Below are 22,347 nucleotides of genomic sequence, written 5' to 3'. Positions count from 1 at the left end.
AAACATTAATATCTTGCTGTTCTTCCTAAAAACATTATTATATGAGGGGGTTTTTTTTGGTTAATATCCCCAATTATTTTTGCAACTAATATTGCTTAGCATGTTTATGTCTTGCCAGTACTGCATTAAAGAATACTTATTTTAAAAGGCAATTTATATATATTTTTATAACAAGATTATTTTTCAATCTGAGGAACTCATTAATAAAGTTTTAATCCACAGACGGCTGATGCCTTATTTGGATTTGTTCAGTGCCACTTCATTTCTTTTCTTGGCATGCCCTTTCTGAACTTTCCAAGCACGGGACCCAAATCCTAGGGTTTGAAGTGACTCTGTTATGTACTTCTGGCTTGGAGAGACACACAATACCACCAGCAACTTTGCATCACCACCTAAAAAGAATTGGAAAGATATACATGTCAACTGATTCAATTGCCCCAATGCCAAACTTTGACTCAAGAAAGCTTAAGCATAAATACTATAAAAAGAAAATCTCTAGTAAAGTACGGTTTGAATCATTCCTGTCTGAGTAAGAAATGCAGAGTTCTTAGGATTTAGTGTTGTAAAGGAAACTTTGCAATTGAATTTGCTCTTAAATAAATTTAGTTGCCATGAGATAGGATAATAATTTGTGTCTGTATGGATAATTAATAAAGCAAAGCAAAGTCTAGGAATAAAGGGACCATTTTTTTTTCAATGGAGGCTGTAAGAAGTGAAGTCCCTGAAGTGTCTGTGTTGAAACAAGTGATTTTTAACTTGTTCCTACTGATCTTGACCCTGGATAAGTACCAAGCATCTCAAGTGTGCAAATAATATCAAATGGTGGGGAAAACCAAAAATGTTTGTGAAGAGCTCCAGAAGGAACTCTTTAAGTGGCTAAACATCAACCAATGGACAATATTCAACCAAAAATTTAGGCATTCAAAAACCCTCAGTATGAGAAACAATTAGAACACTTGGAACCCTTTATCAAGAAAAAGGGAGTGGGGAGTGGGGATGACTAAGGTATATAAAATCACTGACAACATGGAGAAAATGGCCAGAGAGACTTTTTTTTTCTTCCTTCGCTGAAAACTCGACAACCGGGAATGATCCAAAGAAGTTGCTTGAAAGGTTTAGAATAGTACATCTTCATATCGTGCATAATTACCACAATACATTGCTAACCTGACAGACTGGATACATTTATGGATAGGTCTGTCAAGAGCCACTGGTCTAAAGAATTCAGTATTCCTCTTGATTAATGGCAGTATCCCTCCATATACCGGTTGTAAGGAAGAGTAGGAGTATTTATTTATTTATTTGTATTCCAGCTTCCTTATATTTTTTTTACAAAGAACTCTAGGTGACGGACACATCTTCCTCCTCCTATTTTTCCCACAGCAACTGCCCTGTGAGGTAAGTTGGGCTGAGAACCAAGCTGGCTTTTAGGCTAAGGCAGGACTGGAACTCATGGTCCCCTGCTTTCTAGCCTGGTTCCTTAACCACTAGATCAAACTGGCTCTCATCTACATTTGCTTGTGAGCAGTCCAGAGACATCTGTTATGGCCATTGTGGATTCAGATGAGCCTTGGTCTGATCCAGAAGGGCTATTCTTTCATTCTGGTAACCATCTCACTTTACAATATGCATGTGACATAGTCAAGGAATCTTGCTAGAAAAATAAAAAAAGGAACACCTAGAGAATCTAGTATCTCTCCTTACTTAAAATAAGGATTTAGCATCCAATCGTTAAAGTCACCCTTTGCTTCTTGAAATCACACTTCTATATCAACTACACATTTGAAAATTGGTGTAGAAATACTAATTAATTGTATTAATAAGAGGTATATAAGTAAGTGTAAGTATTATATTGTACCAAGCTATACTCACCTATGGCATCCTGTAGCAAATGTGTAAGTTTGCTATTTCGATATGGAATGTGAGAGTTCTGTTCTGATAGGGCTCCAAGTACATCTGCTAGAGCAGACAAGCTGCGATTAATGAAGGAGGTCTCTCTCAACAGTGACCCAGTTACACCAGACATACCTAGTACAATAATCACACAAAAAACCCACATCTGAAAATAAAAGTAAATGTTTTGCATAATTTCATACTTCTAGTTCTTGCATATGCCACATTTGAGTTTTGCTGGATAAAAAGTTGGAGAATTCTTGAGAATACTGTGGGCAGCCAAGAAAACAAACATACATACCACTGAACGAAACAAGTCAGTGTTCTCACTCTAGGTACAAATAAACAGGTTCAAACTACCTACTCTGGACGTATTATGAGAAGACTTAGATTTCCACTGCTGGGAAAAGTGGAAGGAAAGAGAAGATGGTGACCAAGGTGGATAGATTCAGTTTTAGAAGTGATGACTGAACCATTGGAAGAACTGAAGGACCAGGTTAGGGACAAATCATCATGGAGAAAGTCTATCTATGTGATGGTTAAGAGTCCACAATGGCACAATAACATATAAACAAACAATGAACAAGAAATGAATACAACTGAAGAAACTGTGTAGCAGGAAACACCAAAAACTATAAATAAACTTATTGATTTATACTTTGGCTTTATACAAGGTTGAAGAAGTCAACATATAATCCATACCATCAGAATAGAGAAGCACTTTCAAGGCCCTGTTAAAATCTATGAAATGAGTTGCTTCAACTTTTCTAAGGCAGATCCCCTTCCTATGGGACTTCAACGCCCAGAAGTCCTAGACATCAATGACCATGTTGCTTAATATGAGCTAATTGTAGTCTGGGACGTGCAATGTCACCATATTTAAAGAGAACCAGATTAGTACAAGTTTAATCTAAGTAATAAAAGATATATAGACTTAATGCAAGGGATCCATGCAAAGCTTACAAGTGCAACAACCTTTCTCCTCACTTTGGAATTGAATTGTTTTTGATGAAAAAAGACAAATTTTAACACAATCCACTTTAAAACATGCTTCAGATATATAGATGCCAATATAAAGACAAGGTAATATAAATAATGATTAGAAGGCACTTTGTTGGTAAGGTAACTATTAAATTGTGAGGGATTATACAAACCTAAAATAAGCACAGATTATTTTTTTATTTTTGCATAGAAGTTCAAGTCTCATTATTTTTAAGGCAGTATTTATTTATTTAAGATATTTACATAGCTGCCCATGTTATGTTAAACTCTGGGCAGCTCCAATCAAACTATTTCCCAAATGAATCAAGCCAGCATTTACCACATGAAGGAATCACTGACCACAAAAATTGCTCTGATGAAAATATGTGACATTCTTATAGTTCAATGATCAATTCCAATAAATTATTCATCTTTAAAATCCAACTTATAGTAAAAGTGTATCCACAATATGACACATTTTGTGATAGAGAAAATCATGCTAAGATTGTTCTCAGTGTTAGACAAATAAAGTATTTCTTTTCCTTTTCTTTATCACTTCAGCAACTCCTTCTACAATCCTAATTAAGAGCACAATTGCAATCCTAACATGGAGTTGGGACAGGAATCCCCTGAATAGAGCTGGACTTAATTCTGAATAAATGTGTTTAGAATTACTATGCTAATCTATTTATTACGTAAATGTTAACATAGGCAAATTGGTATTAATCCCTGCAGTTAATGATGCCATATGATACTTCCCACCAAGATTTGGATTTTCATAGGAACAGACCATCAAATGATTCTCATCAGTAAATGATGGAAATGTATAATATGGTTCAACTGCATTCTGGTGTAAAAAGCAAACTTTAAAGTTCTTTTTAAAGTTCCCTATTTACTCTTTAAAAAAAAAAGGAGGACTTGGCAGTCACAAAAAGTGTGCTTTTATAACCTAGGTTCAGTTTTCAAAACATTATTTCTGGAAGGTTACATTTAACTAAGTGGCTTTTATTGGTAAGGATACTTGTACTTTAGGAGATGATCAGAATTTGTGGGGAGAAAAAAAATCCCACTGTGTTTTTAAAAAAGGAAGAAAACATTTGGGAAGGGTAGAAGCCAAAGAAAACAGAAAATTGTTTATAAAAGCCATTAATGTTCCTCCTACTATTATTTTCCATAAGGAGACTCAAAATATTTTTTTATTTATACTAATTGATTATGTGCTATCATGTCATTTGACCACAGAGATAGATTCCTCCATGACAGCCTGTCCCTAATCTGGTCCTTCCGGTCTTCCAAAACTCACTGACACTGTAACTCAGGGGTGTCAAACTCAATTTCATTGAGGGCCGCATCAGCATTGCGATTGCCCTCAGGGGGCCGGGTGGGTATGGCCTGGGTGGGCGTGGCCTACTGGGTGGGCGTGGCTAGAGTGCATATGGCCTACTGGATGGGCATGGCCAGCTCTACATCGTTCGCATCAAGGGTGCCTATGGGGGCCTGGGCAGGAGTGGGACAGATCTGAGGGTCTCTGGCAGAAGGAGGGTCTCTGGGCCAGGGCCAAGGCAGTGGGGGCCGTTCCCTCACTGTTTCCAGGATGGCTTTGCGGGCCACATGAAACCACTTCACGGGCTGGATCTGGCCCTCGGGCCTTGTGTTTGACATGTCTGCTGTAACTGAATCCATCTACTTGGCTGTTGGTTGTTGTCTTCCTTTTTCCTGCCATCTTACCCAGCATTAGAGTCTTCTCCAGAGAACTAGGTCTTCACAAATTAAGTGTGCTTTAATAAATATGTGGCATATTTGCACAGAACAGAGAATGATAGGGTGGAAAATGACCTTGGAGGTATTTTCATCCACCACCACCACCCCGCTGTCAATGGCAGGAGATCCTATATCAAACATTTCTGCTTAAGCAGCATAATATTAAGGTGCAAGCATTCTTAATGGGTTTAACCTAGTACATCTATTAGTACAGCAGGATTGTTAGCAGTAACGTAAACATAGCTTCCTTGGCTGGGCATAATGGCTGAGGAATTGGAAAGCTAACATTGGGGTGATTTCTTTATCCATGAAGCTCCCTTGCATTTCCAAATGAAGAGATTGGGACTAGTGTGTGTGTGTGTGTGTGTGTGTGTGTCATATATATATATGATTTCATGGGTGACTGTCCTTATATAGCCAACCACCTGTCAAGAAAAGTATTAGCAGGGACAGAAGAATGCTAAGATTTGCCAAAGGTTTTGAGTCAAGAAAACCATCCAAAAATGGGATTTGAGGTTGAGGTTGACCATTCAATAAACTCAAAATGCTGGCTGTTTGGTGGGGGGGGGCAGGGAGAGAGAATGGGCAGATAGTATGAGATTTTATAGACTGGCATTAAGAAAGCTTCACATAGCCATGGGAGATTTTTATACCAAATTATTCTAGCCGTCATGCAGTGGGGTACCAGCACACTATAGCTGACTGAATAGTACATATTCAAAGGTCACGAAATGTAATGTTCTCGGCCAACTCCCTTGTTTTATTTTTTAGGGTAAAGCAATACATGGATGCTTGTAGGTCAGGCAAATTGTTAGCAGGGTTCTAACATTTGTGCACCACCAGCCTGATTTTTAATGAGGCAACAACAACAACAAAAATCACTACACTCACTTTGAAGCTTTGTCAAAAAAAGAAATAGGAGTTTGGAACCCTGACTTTTTTCAGGAGAATAAGTATTCCATAAATATTAAGCAACCATATTTTGCAGCAGTAGCTGGCAACAGCCCTTTGTCTGCCTCCTGGCTTCCTCACAAGCACGGTGCTCAAATTGGCTTCTAACTATTAAATAAAGGTGGTGACATTTTCAGTGGGTTTCTTAACCAAAATAAGAAATAGAAGCAAAATGTCAAACTTCCAAGAGACTTAACAAAGCAATTCTATGTTAACTCCAACCTCAGAACAACAAAAAAAGGGGGGGGAGAGCCTTTTTCCCCCCACCCCTTTTCTTTTCCTATCCACTGATACAAAAATAAATTTGCTCTGGGGCTACTCAAGCATTGCCTCTTCCCGTTTACCATCTTGACATCAAAAATCTAATTTGATGGATTTCTGATATGATCCTTGGAGCGTCCATATGTTGCATATACCTTTGGAAGCTAAATGCCAACTAGGCTTATCTCTTCACAAGCACAGGACTGTTTTGCTCCAAAAGACTAACTTACCAACACTTTCACTACCAGCTAAATCTACCAACTGAAGTTTTGTTCTCATTTCCTTCCGTCTCTCCACAGATTCCCTGAAAAGCTGTCCTGGTGAACAAGCTCTAGAAGAGCAAGCCGAAGTGAAGAAATGTTCTTTACCCAGCTTTTGATTAGAATGGTCACCTGTCCAGGGAGCAGCTGGATAAAAATAAGGGAAAAAAAGTTTATTTTGAACCTGCAAAATTAAACATACAATAGGCTTGGATTATTTCTAAAGACCTGCAGACCTAAGGCTAAAAATGTTACAGCTAGTCTAATAACAAAAGGCTAGACACAGGGATAATATGATGCCTGCCCAAAAGGTATGGATGCTTGCCAATTGTTTACTGGGCACAATTGAACTTTAAAGCCATAAATGGCTAAGAGTCTGACTATCTAAGGAATCTAGTCTCCAATTATGGACCTGTCAACTGTTAAGATCAGTAGGAGAAGTCCTCTTGAAGATAACTCCATTAACAGAGTTTAATATATGTAGGCAAGGCCATTTTGTTGCACTGTTGTTAGGGTATGGAAAGTATTCCTTAGGAATTATATATTGCCTCCACTGTTCCAGCCTTTAGGAAATCTCAGAGGCATCTATAGGCTCAAATGCTGTTAGCAGCATCCTGCCATCATACGGCAAGGTCTCCCCACACACACACCTTTTGTAAGTGTTTACAACATGACATGCAGAAAAGGGACAGAGTGCAGGCAGTCTTCATTGAATGGCACTTGTGCAGCAACTGTTCAAAGTCATAATGCTGCTGAACTAGTGGTACGTATGACCAGTCCTCATAGTTGCAGCTGTTGCAAAGTCCCCACAGTCACATGATTGCAATTCTGGCACTTGCTGACTGCCTTGCAATTACATCTCAACATCCCACAGTCCCAAACTGTGACTGCAATTCGCCCGAGTCAATGGTGAAGCCAGCAAGAAATTTAAAGTCATAGTCACATGATATCTTCCCTTAACAATCTGTATAGTCCTTGCTTAATGACAACAATCGAGACTTCTGCACTAAGTGGTGCAGCCACATAATGTCATGCTTAACAACTGTTAAGCTTAGTGGCCGAGTTTCCAATCCCACTTACTGTTAATGAGCGAGGACTTCATGAAATTGCACGAACACATTAAATCTTATTATGGTTCTATTTTTATATATATATTAAAAGTATGCCATAAACAAGCTTCTTACCAAAATCATCCTCTGAGGCAGCCTTGATGGTTATTGTCAAAGTTATCACAAGGTGTGAACGAGATGAATCAGTGTGTACAAGGGTTGAGTGTCTGGCCCTCAGCTGTAGCACCTGGGTAACAAGCTCCAAGAATTCCACAACATCTTCAACAGGTCTTAGAAAATATATGTATACATATATTAAATAATATTTTTATAAAACTCAGAGCATTCTAGAATTATTTTACAGCAAAATATTCAGTGGGAATGACAAAACGATAGAGCTTGTATATATAATGCATTCACAATGAAACATTGTTAATTATGTTACACTGTTCTCTAGCAAGCCATTTACTGTTCCTTGAAATCAGTGTTGCAGAAAAGCTTTCAGTTTCAGAAAGCTTCACAAATCTAGAATGGTCCAGTTTTGGGGAAATCAATACATTTTTCAAGAAATGAAACAAGGGCTATGAAGAGAAAGTTCAGTTTGATCCAGTGTTAGCCAATTGCTGAGGAAAGAACCCATCATAATCCAGATTAGAATAAAAAATAAGAACAGAACAGAACAGAACAGAATAGAATAGAGCTGGAAGGGACCTTGGAGGTCTTCTAGTCCAGCCCCCTGCTCAAGGAGGAAAACCTATACCATTTCAGACAAGTCACTGTCTAGTCCTGTGGTGGTGAACCTATAGCATGCATGGCCAATGGGCCACAGCCACCCGGCACCCGATGATACATAAGTGGGTTCTGGGTTGCAGTTTGGGCACTCGGTCTCTAAAAGGTTAGCCATCACTGGTCTAGTCTCTTCTTAAAAATCTCCAGTGATAGAGCGCTCACGACTTCTGAAGGCAAGCTGTTCCACTGCTTAATTGTCCTCACTGTCAGGAAGTTTCTCCTTAATTTCAGATTGCTTCTCTCTTTGGACAGTTTCCAACCATTGTTTCTTGTCCTGCCCTCTGGTGCCTTGGAGAATAATTTGAACCCCTCTTCTTTGTGGCAGCCCCTCAGAATTAGTCTAAAGCATCCTGTCCAGATTTGATTCTAGATCATGGATTGGGGAAAATGAAACCTTACTCGCTATTATTTAGCACAAAACAAAGAAAATATAAATTCCTGCCAGTATCTAACGTTTTTAAAATAAAAAAAGATTAAAATTGCAGGAAAATTCAGTGATTATTAGAGGATGACATGAGCCAATGTTCACAGAAATTAGTATGAGTGTGAATAGATTGCTTAATTGTAACTGTATTTTTTTAAGCAATCATCAGTTCATTCAAAGATGCTCCTCTATGCTGCCCATGTCAGGAACCATTTCAAACTGAGGAGATTTATTCAGCATGCATGTCCACTGAGTTTCCTGTCTCTCTTCTCCATTCCTATGTGTTAACTGCTCTCTGTTTTTTGTTACAGATAAACAGATCACAAACAGTAGACAACATATCTTTTGGAACTTATCCCAAAGTTAAGGTAGAACTACTGTGTGGAATTTGCAAAGGAAGCAGATTTTGGCTAAACATGAAAACATACTTCTTAGCAGAATAGATGTTTAACAATGGAAAGACTGTTTCAGAAAATCAGGATTCTTCCTTCCTTAACCATAACCAAATAGAGATTGGAAGATTATTTGTCATGGATGGTATCATTGCATCTTGGGCAGATCAAAATGCTACTGACGTGGTGGCTGAAGGGAAGGCAAACCTAACTGCCTGTAAACATTTCTTTTGAGAAGAAAGCAAGCCAATTTTGTTCTCTTGGTTAACCAGATGAAGCAAAATTAACATTTTTACTGCTTTGCATGATATTTGGGAGAGAGCACTGAGGGTTTTCCATGCTTTATCTACACAAATTCACTATAGATGAAATATTATTCAAACTCCCAATAGCATATTTTAGACGCCAGAGAGTTGGGGCAGCCAAGAACCATGAATGTTTTATTTCTTTTACATTGGTTTTCACAGTTTTCTGTATAAATTTGTGCATTTATTGGTGCATTTTTTTCTTAATTGTGTAGAATTTAACATGTACTGTATGTGTTTCAGCTACAAAAATATTTTTCTTAATGGATTTCCCCCAAAGTTATACTTCAATTTTTTTTATTTTTTATTTTGCTACAAGCTGGAACAACTGTGAGTGCAGGTGGGGAGTGAGATCACTCTCCTATCAGTTTTACTGTATATCACATGACACAAATTCTGGTTTTTGCAACCAATTCTCTTTCATTTGAACTTCAGAGCACCAACACGAATTATAAATTATCCTTCAAACTTCTGGGCTTTTAAATATTAATCATCAGCTGCCTGGCCAAGGCCAGAGTCTAGCAGTATTGTTGAGAAAGAGGATGAATAATGCAAGGGGTTGCTTTAATTCAATCTCTCTGCGGTCCATTCCTTTTGTCATTTGTCCTGCAGTTACGCAGAAGGAAGGAGCCTATTTTGCTCTGCAGATTGTCCTCACACTTTTAATTAATTCATTGCGCAGCAAGATTTAGACACTGCCAACCAGCAAGCAAGACAGACGTTCACTTCGAGCTAAACAACCAACACAGAATAACGAAATGGTTTAGAAGGGGGAAAGCAGAACCTTTAACAACTTGATGTTTACATTGGACCTGATGTATTGATAGCCACTTTCTGAAAGTGCAACTTTTGCCCACCAAAATCAGGGTAAGGATAGTGGAGGTTTTTAACAGATGGAAGATTATGTCTAGTCCTCTACAATGGTAGGGAAATTCTGGGAGTTCAAGTAAACACATCTTAAAGTTGCTGAGGCTGAAAAACACTGGTTGAAGATACTCACTTTGTTCTTTAAAACCCTTTCCAGACATTTCCCTAAAACTGGAGAAGTGGGCCAAAATTGGCAGTACACTGCCAATTTAAAAGCTACACTTTTAAAACCTACTTTAGAAGATGACAAAATTTCAATAGTTATCTGGTTTTGTTTAATTCTTCGTACTAAAATTTAAAAGCTCAGATGTTGACTTTTTTTTAAAAAAAAACAACCTTTGAACTCTTAAAATATTATCCCGTTTTCAAATTAATCATGCCCTTATTATTTAAAATTAAAAACTATTGTTTTTAATGACACAGAATCCAGCTCCCCTCCCACTAGCCATTAAATATAAAAAGAAAATTTACTGCCCCTAAAATATCAGCCTTAAGGAAATGTTCAAACCATGATTGTGTAAAAAAAAAAGGTTATTTTTTTTCCTGTTTTGTGATCAGGCTATGCAGATTATAAAACCAGATGGAGAGAATTATGTCTGCTCAGACTCCCCTACCCCCAGTGTGTTTGGCATATTTTTAAATCAAGGCTTTTTTGGCAATAACAGAGAAACACATAAACAAAGCTCCAGTGGTTTGCTTATGTTAGTAAAACCCACAGACAAAAATACTGCCTTAAATTATCTCCTTTGTGGGTGCAGTATATTATAGTTTATAAAGGAAATAAAAGGACTGTTGTGTCTGACTTCCATTTCCCTCTCTCCCTTCCTCTGCTAAACCGTACATGAAATGCTTGCACTATGCAATGCAACTTTGCAAGCTAAAGAAGCGGCGAAAAATCTCAACTCCACTGAGGTCAGAAAGAGAGTTTACTTTGGAAATTTAACACAAGAAACGGTTTTCATGCAGCAAAATTCTTCTTAAAATCATCTACAGTCCTCCTCTACTGAAGGGCCATGTGCAAGTAATCCTCGAGTTATGACTGTATTTGAACCCTGAACTTACAGTTCTAAGTTGGGACGGTTGTAAAGTGGCTCACCACCTGACTGAATCTGACTTTATGACCTATTTTGCAGCAGTCATTAAGCGAACCAGCTGTTGCTATGGGCTGCTTTTTTTTCCGGAAACCAAAAATAAATGTCGGTTACTGGCAAAAATGTCATAAATTGTGCTCATGTGACCATGGGGCGCTTCAAATGGCCATAAATGTGGATCGGTTGCTGAGCACCCAAAATGTAATCATGTGACTGTGCCCCCCCCCCCCCGCAGATGTTGGAACTTTGAAACTGGATGCTAAGTATTTTCAGGAGGGGGGGAAATCTGTGGTAACATAAAACAGTTGTTAAGTGACCAGTTGTAAGTCAAGGACTACCTGTATAAGCAAAATTGTACAATGTACCCCACCATCAGCCCAAGGCACATAGCTTGAAAAAAATTATGTGGAAACAGATCATTTGAAATCCATATAGGCATTTGCCTACAACACGTGCAAAGCTAACTAGAGAGTTTCCACAATAACTGCATAGGCCAGTTGTCTGGCAGCTTTACATATATGAGGCGCCATCATGGTTAAGCTTTGGACTAGGTGTGGGGAGACTCAGGCCGTTGTTTGAAAATGTGCCCACCTGCCTAAAAGAAAAGCCAAAGGTAAGCTGAGACTGACCATGAATATCTTGGGGGGAAAGGAAGGGTGACAGATAGCAATTTCACCAATTTGCTTTCTGCTAAATTTGAATTTGGTGAAGCTGAAGAAACCCTGCCAGCCATTTTTCTGACTACTATTTTGCTCTTTATTATTATGCATCGTGGTATTCTATTATTGTTTTAATCTTATAGTCAACAGTATCTTAATTACGGGCCCTAATGAGACGCACTCGCAAGAGCCCTAAAGTTGGAAACCTTGATAAAACTGGCTCCTGAATGCTGTTAAAGATTTCCAAACACATGAGCCATATTTGCTTACTACTCCTTTCTGTATCTTTTGTGCTAAACATGGGAGGATTTGTACACACAGAAATACCGGAGTGAAGTTTGAATGTGCCCCTACAATCCTTCCCCATTTGGATCTTCTTGAATTACATAAACTTTAGGAGAGGAAATAGAAGAAATGTTTCCAGGCAATTGAGAGGTTTTTTAACAAACCCCACAGTGTTACAATGTTAATAAGAAACAAACAGATATGGAATGGAAGACACTCTGATCGATGTTAAATTCACATTTTTTTTGACAATGCCCCAATGGCCTGTGTTGCCCAACATGTTGTTACTCAAAGACACTCCCTGTGTACTCACTCATTGGTAAGAAGTGGAATATCATTCTTTCCTTCTTTATTTGTCATTATACCCCTTTTGATACCATTCAGCCTTCCAGAGTTGTCTTTGGCCAGAAGATCAAAAACTTCATTATTATACACTTCTATAACAGAAACCTCAACCAAATGCCTTCCTGGTGACTCTTCTGAAAGAAGCCTGAAAGAAGAAAAAGGGCTTAAAAGACTGACATTAAAAAACAAAAACAAAAAAATCCCAACCAAAGTAAGCTATGCTTGTGATCCAGCAGATTATTACTGCTTGAACGGATATCAAAAGTCCATAATCTTTGGGTATGTGTTGCTTTTCTGAGATATATGAGCTTTTCTAAAATGTGATTCAAACTATTTATGCATTGCTTATTCAGTAACATGCTGTAAAAGTAAAGGTAAAGGTTGCCCCGCACATGCGTGCTAGTCGCTTCCAACTCTAGGGGCCGGTGCTCATCTCCATTTCAAAGCCAAAGAGCCAGTGCTTGTCCAAGGACGTCTCCGTGGTCATGTGGCCAGCATGACTAGACGCCAAAGGCGCACAGAACGCTGCTACCTTCCCACCATAGTGGTCCCTATTTTTCTACTTGCATTTTTACGTGCTTTCAAACTGCTAGGTTGGCAGAAGCTGGGACGAGTAACAGGCGCTCACTCTGCTACGCGGCACTCGGGATTCGACCCACCAAACTGCCAACCTTCTGATCGACAAGCTCAGCGTCCTAACCCACTGAGCCACCGTGTCCCTTAACATGCTGTAGAGCCCTGCAAATTTAATGGAATGTGTGGATGATCTTAGGGAGGAAGGGGAAGAGATGGAAACATTCAGATAAGAGAGAGAATTAGGAAAGACTCTAATGTAGGGGTCTTCAAACTTGGCTCTTTTATGACTTGTAGACTTCAACTCCCAGAGTTCCTCAGCCAGTGTGCCTGGCTGAGGAATTCTGGGAGTTGAAGTCCACAAGTCATAAAAGGGCTAAGTTTGAAGACCCCTGGTCCAAGGGTAGGCAACCTTGGCTCTTTTATGACTTGTGGACTTCAACTCCCAGAATTCCTCAGCCAGACATACTGGCTGAGGAATTCTGGGAATTGAAGTCTACAAGTCATAAAAGAGCCAAGGTTGCCTACCCCTGCCCTGGTCTAATGGATCAAGCAGTTAAAAATGGGGGTGGGGAGGTCTGTGCCTTCAGATTTGCAACATCAATACCAACCCTCCCAGGTAGACTGGAGACATGACTAGATAAACTAATTTTATTTTATTGTCAGGTTACATTAACAAAATTTTGCAAGAATCTTGCAATCATTATTATTAATATATTTATTAATAAATACATTACCAATTTTCTATATTAAGTTGTTGGAAGTAACAGGCTACTATAGATAGACAAACAAAGGAAGACAAGGAAAGCTCATAGGTATTTTACATAGAAGTTCCATTTTGGGGCCAAATAGACGCAACAAACTTCAAAGTCTAGTGTACAGTTATCATTTCATGTATATATCAGGCTGAATTAAAACAAGGTCCTCCTTGACTAGAAGGCTGCCTGAGAAATCATTTTTCCCCCCAGAACTAGTGGACAATCTCTTTGTATGAAAAAAAAGAACTGAAATGTAATAGCATATATCTATCAATTCAAGAGGGACGCGGTGGCTCAGTGGGTTAGGACGCTGAGCTTGTCGATCAGAAGGTCGGCAGTTTGGCGGGTCAAATCCCGAGTGCCGCGTAGCAGAGTGAGCGCCTGTTACTCGTCCCAGCTTCTGCCAACCTAGCAGTTCGAAAGCACGTAAAAATGCGAGTAGAAAAATAGGGACCACTACGGTGGGAAGGTAACAGCGTTCCGTGCGCCTTTGGCGTCTAGTCATGCCAGCCACATGACCACGGAGACGTCCTCAGACAAGCACTGGCTCTTCGGCTTTGAAACGGAGATGAGCACCGGCCCCTAGAGTTGGAAACGACTAGCACGCATGTGCAGGGGAACCTTTACCTTTACCTTTATCAATTCAAGCTGTTGTATTCAATCTCTTGCATATAGGATCTCAGAGTTTATGTACGAAGTCTCATGGCCTACGCTGCAACAGTTTGCATAAAGAACTGCACAGTTTCAAGGCTTATGCTTAAATTACTGCTATGTCTTCAGTAGGACAACTTGCAGTAAGCATAGCTAGCAGAGTTTCTTCCGCTGACCTATCTCGACATCCAATTCACTCGGCTCATATTTTCAGCCTATTTGTGTACAAGTTCACTAGTTTCCTTGATAGATAGCAGTTTTTATTTGATCTCTCAATACTTCAAATGCTCCAGGGTATTTTGCAGAACATACAGTGCCTGATTCACAAGTGGAAGGGGCACCCAGCTTCTTGTGCACATCTGCCATTATCCTTTATTAAAAGACTACTCCCAAATTTCAAAGAACAATCTTATAATTGTAAAAAGAGGAAGCCTATTTGTACAGTAAATATACAAAGCAATGATTGAAAATCACAAAGAATAATGGGGGAAAAAAGACATCAATCACTGCAACAGAGACAGACTTGTACAGAAACACTATGAATGAAAAGTGTCGCAACAGAGATATATTGTGGGGTGGAGAAGATGGATTGATTATATCCAGAATAAATATGGGACTAAAAAGTTTCACCTAGCATTTGAATAAGTATTGATGTGATATTTATATTGCTTGTAGTTAGTTTATAAGAGTTAAAGTGCGATAGATTTAATAGTTTATTGTTGTTTGCATAAGGTAGACTATGATTGTTTGTATTTTTATACCCTGTATTGAGCTCTGGGAAGTCGGGGAGGGGGGAGGGGGGAGGGAGGGAGGTGTTGGGGAGGGTTGGGGAGAGGGGAGGGGGTGGGGAGGGGTTTTGCTTCGTTAAAAAATGTATTGTAAAACTTTTCAATAAAAAAAAGTGTAAATAATTCTGCTGTCAGCTGATTTATTTTATCTAAAGTATGTTGATAAGTGTTAAATGTCCACTTTCCTGTTTTCTGAATCGGTGTTCACAATTATTTAAATTATAGGCCAGAGGAACTATTCAAGTTCCACTCAGATGATTTGCTCTTTTCATGATTTATTGAGAAAAATAAGATCCAGTACAGTAAATGTATTAATGATGTCCATCTGTCATCGGGCTGATGATTACATCACAGCAATTTCCTCATAAAGGCCTTTATGTTCTGTAAGAATCTGCCAAACAATTCTGGAAACTTTCTACTCTTAGACCAATTGTAAAAAAAAAAATCTATTACAGTATCCTTTTGAGACATGGATTTTATTAAGCTTTTTAAAGAATGCACTCTTGTTGGTTCCCCCCCCCAACGCTTCTTGTCTCCCTGATTGCAACTGCAACTTTGAGACTCTTATGGTAATAAGCAAATAATTTTTCTTAAAGAAAACTGAAATACGTAAATACATGCGTACCCACAAACGTTCAATATAATCAATACCTGAATACTTCTTTGCTGGCTCTAGGAATGATTCCTAATTCGGCCTCACCTTCCACCGAGAAATGGAGACCCTTTTCAAGCTCTGGGCCCAACATTGTGTATGTTTTCCCACTACCAGTCTGCCCATAAGCCATAATACACACATTGGACCTGAAAAGTAGAGAGAAGATTCTTAAACACAAACATTAAGTGATCAAAACTAAACCTTGGAAGGAAGCTTACTAATTTGCACATCTTACTAATTTGCACAGAATTGTTCCAATAGTGGAATAATAATTGTAAAAACACTCCGCCTCTCACCTGCATGTCTCTTTTACCTATCCCCAGTTGGACATTTCTTTGAATGAGGAAATCAGTTTCTTCCTAGCAGAAAACAAGGAATGCTACGGAATAGAAAAGATAGGACAGAAGCAAAAGCAGACCATTGCTTTTAGGATAATGCTTTCCCATTTCTTCCTTGGAGCGTGTGTCCTGGTTCCAACAGCTGGAACAGAGGCAAGAGACTGGGTTCCATTGGCAAGTTGACTGCAATTTTCAACAAACAAGATTCCGTGTGTGTGCACTAAAATAAGGAGCACAATGGATGCATTCTTTCCATCCATTAATTTCTTCCTCCAAAGCCTAAAAGTCTAAGCCCTGTTCACTGGTGACAATGGCCACATCGTTTGTGTCTTCTGGTGGACATTTTTTATAAAATGGAAGTGAGGCTCCAGACCTCCCCCCACCTCAAAAAAAGCCTCCAGTATTTGCTTTAAAGTATCACCAAAAACATTATTTTACTGACTTAATAAGAAAGAAATACAGTAATGCCAGCAGGATTCATTCACAGTGATACAAGATCCTGTTTCCTGCTACACTGTGTAACACAGAGCATGCACTTAAATCTGACAGCAATGCCTGCCTTAGCAACTTTTCACCCCCTCAAATCTGAAACTACTCTTCTTGCTTTAATACCACTTGCCCTGCAAGCTTCAGGTAGCATAGAGACAGTATTTTCAGGAACCCAACACTCCCCAGATAGTGCTCCAGATGGACAGGCTTTATAATGAAGTTAGATACCTACCGGTAAGATTTTTATAAAGCACAGAAAATTCATGCTCTACTGGAGCAGTAAATTCTCTAACATGTTACTGTGGTTTCCCAACCAGATCTATCCTTAGAGTAATACAACTCTCGAGAAGGTTATGATAAATCAATAGGTAAAATAGGATATAGTGCAGAGAAAAAGGAAAAGGAAAAAAATATGGCTATTTATATAAAAAGGTATCAGAATTAGAAAAAGGGGAAGGATATGGCATAGGACCTTCTATGACCTAAGTGCAGTACTTCTGAGATGTCAGAAAAGTCCTTACGTATTTAATTAGAAGATGTCTAATTGTTCTACTAGGACCAGTATTTTATTTTTGTACTTGTAATTGAGGTATTTAAAGTAGAATACAACCTTATCAAAATCAACCTAATCAAAAATATGAAATGAGCAATTGCAATCCAGTGCAAACAGATTTCAAATGGTAATAACTGTGAGGGGAAAACACATTTCAAAGTAGGCACTGTATTTTGAAACAGAAGCTGGTTGCAGTTGAGGATAAAGCTTCTCCAATCAGTACATTAATTGCAATTAGTAGAAAATGTGGTTATTTGTACAGACAATCAACATTTGGGGAAGGAATCCTTCCACTGTGGTCTAGTGTCTTTTAAAAGGTTAAAGAAAACAGCAACCTTTTGATGCTCACTAGAGATTCACTAGAATTACTATGAAACTGATTCTTCCTGAGGTATTTAATTTACAGCATCCTTAATTAGCTGTTCTACAGTCTGGGAGAAAAGATTGTTGGCATACTTCTGTAGCAGACATATTATCATGTTTGTAGCCCCCCCCCTCTCTTTTTCTTTGAAATAGTTCTGAACTTGTTTTTTGCTTTACTTTTTACTTACCCATCCAGCAAAGAGGTTAGCAAAGGAGAAATATCTGCAAATACTGTCACTTGTGAATCAGAAGTGTTATAAACTCTGAGAAAAATAAAACAAGATTCAGTCAACCAATGATCACAGTAAGGACTAAAAACAAGAATAAAATTACTCAATGCAATCGTTATGTTAGTTTAACAATGCCGATTTTCTTCAGAAGCCCCTGAGTAAGGAAGAATTATGCCCATTCCAACATCAGGAAATTAAAATAGAAGAACAGTAGAGCCACAATGATATTCCAAAAATCAGATGTTAGTCATTTAATATGTTCTGAGGAGTGCCAAGGCCGTAGGCCCTTGTCAACTACAACCTATTTGTAGAGACACAGTTTATATTTTATTGAACAAAATGTTCATAGAAACGCCAAAGGAAAAGGGAAAAAATGAGAGCCTTTGAATTCCATGCAGCTTTCCTTCAAGACTAAAAGGATCAAAGCACAAACAAGAAAAATAAATAATGAATACAAAATGTCAAGTTATCTCTAACTGTAAAAATCAAGAGAGAAAGAGAGAAGAGAAAGAGAATATTCACAGTGTGTAGATATGTAACTGAAGAGATAACTATGGCCTTAGGTGGGAATAAAGTAAAGGTAAAGGTAAAGGTTCCCCCGCACATGCGTGCTAGTCGTTTCCAACTCTAGGGGCCGGTGCTCCTCTCCGTTTCAAAGCCGAAGAGCCAGCGCTTGTCCGAGGACGTCTCCGTGGTCATGTGGCCGGCATGACTAGACACCAAAGGCGCACGGAACGCTGTTACCTTCCCACCGTAGTGGTCCTTATTTTTCTACTTGCATTTTTATCTGCTTTCGAACTGCTAGGTTGGCAGAAGCTGGGACGAGTAACAGGCGCTCACTCTGTTACACGGCACTCGGGATTCGACCCGCCAAACTGCCGACCTTCTGATCGACAAGCTCAGCGTCCTAACCCACTGAGCCACCGTGTCCCCTTAGGTGGGGATACCTGTGACCATGTCCATAAAGAGGTTAAAAATAGATATGTAGAGACATAGCCTGTCAAATAGCTTGGCCTTGAGCACCATAAAGGTAAAGGTAAAGCTTCCCCTGCACATGCGTGCTAGTTGTTTCCGACTCTAGGGGCCGGTGCTCCTCTCCGTTTCAAAGCCGAAGAGCCAGCGCTTGTCCGAGGACGTCTCCATGGTCATGTGGCCGGCATGACTAGATGCCAAAGGTGCACAGAACGCTGTTACCTTCCCACTGTAGTGGTCCCTATCTTTCTACTTGCATTTTTACGTGCTTTCGAACTGCTAGGTTGGCAGAAGCTGGGATGAGTAACAGGCGCTCACTCTGTTATGTGACACTCGGGATTCGACCCGCCAAACTGCCGACCTTCTGATCGACAAACTCAGTGTCCTAACTCACTGAGCCACCGCGTCCCTTTTGAGTACCATAGGGCATCACAAATTAAAACAAATACTTTTGACAAGGACCAAGAACACATATAGAAGCCAACATGATGGACAGTGGGGATAATATAATCAAGCCCCCAGTCCAATAATTAGAACTGCCAGCACGAACTGTAGTATCACACATTATAAGGATAGTTGCCAAAGCTAGATAACTTCTGACCAAGCCTTTGCCATCAAATAAGCCTAAAGGTGGTGCATCCGCTGAAGCTGCTGAAATGTTTGAGCAAGAAGGTCATTTTAACCTCTAAAGAAACTATTGGATCAATAATCTTTACTCAAACTGCAAATATTCTTTTAAGAAAAGGAAAACAATTTCTATTACTCCAAGGTATGCAGATCATATTGAGGGTCACCCACCCACCTTCCATTAAGAGTTAAGCCCTTTTAAAAAATTTTCAATTACGTTTTTTTTTCAAATATAGTAGCATTTTAATGCTTTTAAAAAATTTCATTATTTTTATGTAGGTTTCGGCAATCCCCCCCCCCCAATCCAAATAAACCTTTTCAGTGTTTTGGTTTTAAGGGGAAAAAAAAGAGTAAGGGAAAGATAAAAGTCAACATAACAGTTATGACTGAAAGTCCGGGTGTTTCATTGGGAGGACACTTTAAGGGGCAAACATATTTTAAACAGAGGGCAAAGAAAAAGACTTTTGAGCAGGTGGGGTTTTGAGTGATTGGAGAGTTCACTTGATATCTTAATTGGCCAGCCTTCCCTTTTTTTTTAAATTACAGTTGTTATTGTTGTTGTTAGTTGCGAAGTCGTGTCCGACCCATCGCGACCCTATGGACAATGTTCCTCCAGGCCTTCCTGTCCTCTGCCATCTTCTGGAGTCCATTTAAGCTCACGCCTACTGCTTCAGTAACTCCATCCAGCCACCTCATTCTCTGTTGTCCCCTTTTTCTCTTGCCCTCAACCTTTCCCAGCATTAGGCTCGTCTCCAGTGAGTCTTTCCTTCTCATTAGGTGGCCAAAATATTTGAGTTTTAGCTTCAGGATCTGGCCTTCTAAAGAGCAGTCAGGGTTGATCTCCTCTAGGACTGACCGGTTTGATCGCCTTGTAGTCCAAGGGACTCGTAGGAGTCTTCTCCAGCACCAGAGTTCAAAGGCTTCAATTCTTTGGCGCTCAGCCTTTCTTATGGTCCGGCTTTCACTGCCATACATTGCAACTGGGAAGACCATAGCCTTGACTATACGCACTTTTGTAACGCACAAATGTAATTACTGTTACATTTGTTCAAATCTAAGATTATCCCAGTTCATTAACTCTGAAGTATTTAGAACTTTATTAGTTCATGCATGATGAAATTCAAACCGTAAAAATGGGGGATACCTATTTTGTTCCCTAAAATACTACCACTAAGGGGGGAAGGGGGAAATTGGTGTCCTAATTCTCTGTAAGGCTAATGAGTGCAACGAGCGAGCGTCTCAATAAGATATGAGTCCTAAAGTATTCATTCTTCCTCTTTAGAGACTTCCTGTAAGGAAGAAAAAAAAAACCCACCTTCAAGTCTGGCCATTTCCAACATCACTGGAGCATACAGTGAGTAGCTCAGAGGCTTTGCTTCAGGCCACCCTGCTTTAGTTTATATGTAACCGATAATTATACCTTAATTTCATTTATTGGAGTGGTTTCCTCTGGTTGACCTTCCAGCTAATAGGGCACTGAATATTTAGCCAGAAATATGTGGAAGCCAGTAACCCTTTCCAGCTTTTAATTCAAACATAAATAGCACCTTATTAGATCACAGGGGACAGATTAAGATATGAACCAGCATGTCATTTAACAGCACAATAAAATGGATAGTAGGAAGTAAGATAACAGCCAGAATACAGAACAACATAAGATCTCAATCACCCTTTCTCAAATCAGACTTGCTAAGCCATTTCTTCAATTATATGGTTGCCAGCTACTCTAATACCTGGCATAGTGTTATATCATACTTATTTTTTAAAAAAAAAAAAACAACAACTTATACTTGATTATTACATTATTGTACAAATATTTGGAAGTTTGGATGAAAAACAAAAAACAACACTGTAGAAAACATCCTAAAATTCCGAATAGCAGAGGACGTTTGTGCACTATTTAACAATGTGAATTTTCCTTTATAAAACTATTCTACTTTGTGAAATATCTTAAGGTCCAGCATAAAGTAATAGAAGATATTTGCATGGAACAAGCATCGTAACTTAACCTTGTGCTCATAAGCATTTAAAATTTGCTTTACTGAAATGGAAAGGTTAATGAAAACTCAACCATGCCAAGGAACTGTTAGTAAAAAAAGAAGGGGGGGGGCTTAACATCCATTTCCTCACCTACGTGTTCCTTCCATATGCTTTTTAATACTGTAGTAGTTTCATTGTAAAATTTAAAAGCATCATTTTAAAAAGAAGATTGTGATGTAAAGCCATCTTCATGGCATGGGTCCAGGCTATTTGAAGGACTGTCTCATCCCACTGGGATTGGCCTGCCCCACTTGTGCCATCAGAGGAGGCAAGTTGTGGGCTCCATCAGCCAAGGTATTCTAGCTGGTGGGGTTTAGGAGAAGAACTTCCACAATTCCTGGATGAAGCGGACTATCTGGACCCGTACCAGTCCGGTTTCAGACCCGTTTACAGCACGGAAACGGCATTGGTCGCACTGGTAGATGATCTCTGGTGGGCCCGGGACAGGGGTTACTCCTCTGTCCTGGTCCTACTTGACCTCTCAGTGGCTTTTGATACCATCGACCATGGTATCCTGCTGCGACGGCTCGAGGGGTTGGGAGTGGGAAGCACTGTTTTACAGTGGTTCTCCCCCTACCTCTCGGGCCATTCGCAGTTTGTAGTGGCAGGGGGGCAGAGATCTACCCGGAGGCCCCTTTCTTGTGGGGTACCTCAGGGGTCGGTTCTCTCCCCCCTCCTGTTCAACATCTATATGAAGCCGCTGGGTGAGATCATCCGTGGCTTTGGGGTGAGGTATCACCAATATGCCGATGATACCCAGTTGTTTATCTCCACCCCGAGCCAACCCAGTGATGCCCTTGACGTGATGTCCCGGTGCCTGGAGGCGGTGCGGGTCTGGATGGGAAGGAAAAGGCTCAGGCTGAACCCCTCCAAGACCGAGTGGCTGTGGATATCGGCATCTCGTACTGTCCAACAGGTTCCATCTCTTCTTATGGGGGGGAGCTATTGCCTCCCTCAGAAAGGGCCCACAACTTGGGTGTCCTCCTGGATTCACGGT

General features: G+C 39.7%; 1 protein-coding gene across 1 annotated transcript in view; it reads right to left on the bottom strand.

The window, feature by feature from the left end:
• Window positions 1–224: 224 nt before the first annotated feature.
• The window catches only part of KIF25 (kinesin family member 25), a 41,393-nt gene continuing 19,270 nt past the window's right edge, over window positions 225–22,347 (bottom strand). Inside the window, exons 8-14 of the mRNA XM_081334362.1 lie at window positions 17,670–17,744; window positions 15,735–15,884; window positions 12,282–12,458; window positions 7,292–7,446; window positions 6,078–6,254; window positions 1,873–2,028; window positions 225–392 (exon numbers count right to left, since the gene is read on the bottom strand). Coding sequence (XP_081190488.1) covers window positions 235–392; window positions 1,873–2,028; window positions 6,078–6,254; window positions 7,292–7,446; window positions 12,282–12,458; window positions 15,735–15,884; window positions 17,670–17,744 — 1,048 coding nt within the window. The 3' untranslated portion in view covers window positions 225–234. The remainder of the gene's footprint in view (window positions 393–1,872; window positions 2,029–6,077; window positions 6,255–7,291; window positions 7,447–12,281; window positions 12,459–15,734; window positions 15,885–17,669; window positions 17,745–22,347) is intronic.

The sequence above is a fragment of the Vipera berus genome (assembly GCF_964194415.1).
Source record: "Vipera berus genome assembly, chromosome: 1".
Taxonomy (NCBI): Eukaryota; Metazoa; Chordata; class Lepidosauria; order Squamata; family Viperidae; genus Vipera; species Vipera berus.
The sequence above is the reverse complement of the archived record's forward strand: the minus strand, read 5'-3'. Positions and strand labels throughout refer to the sequence as shown.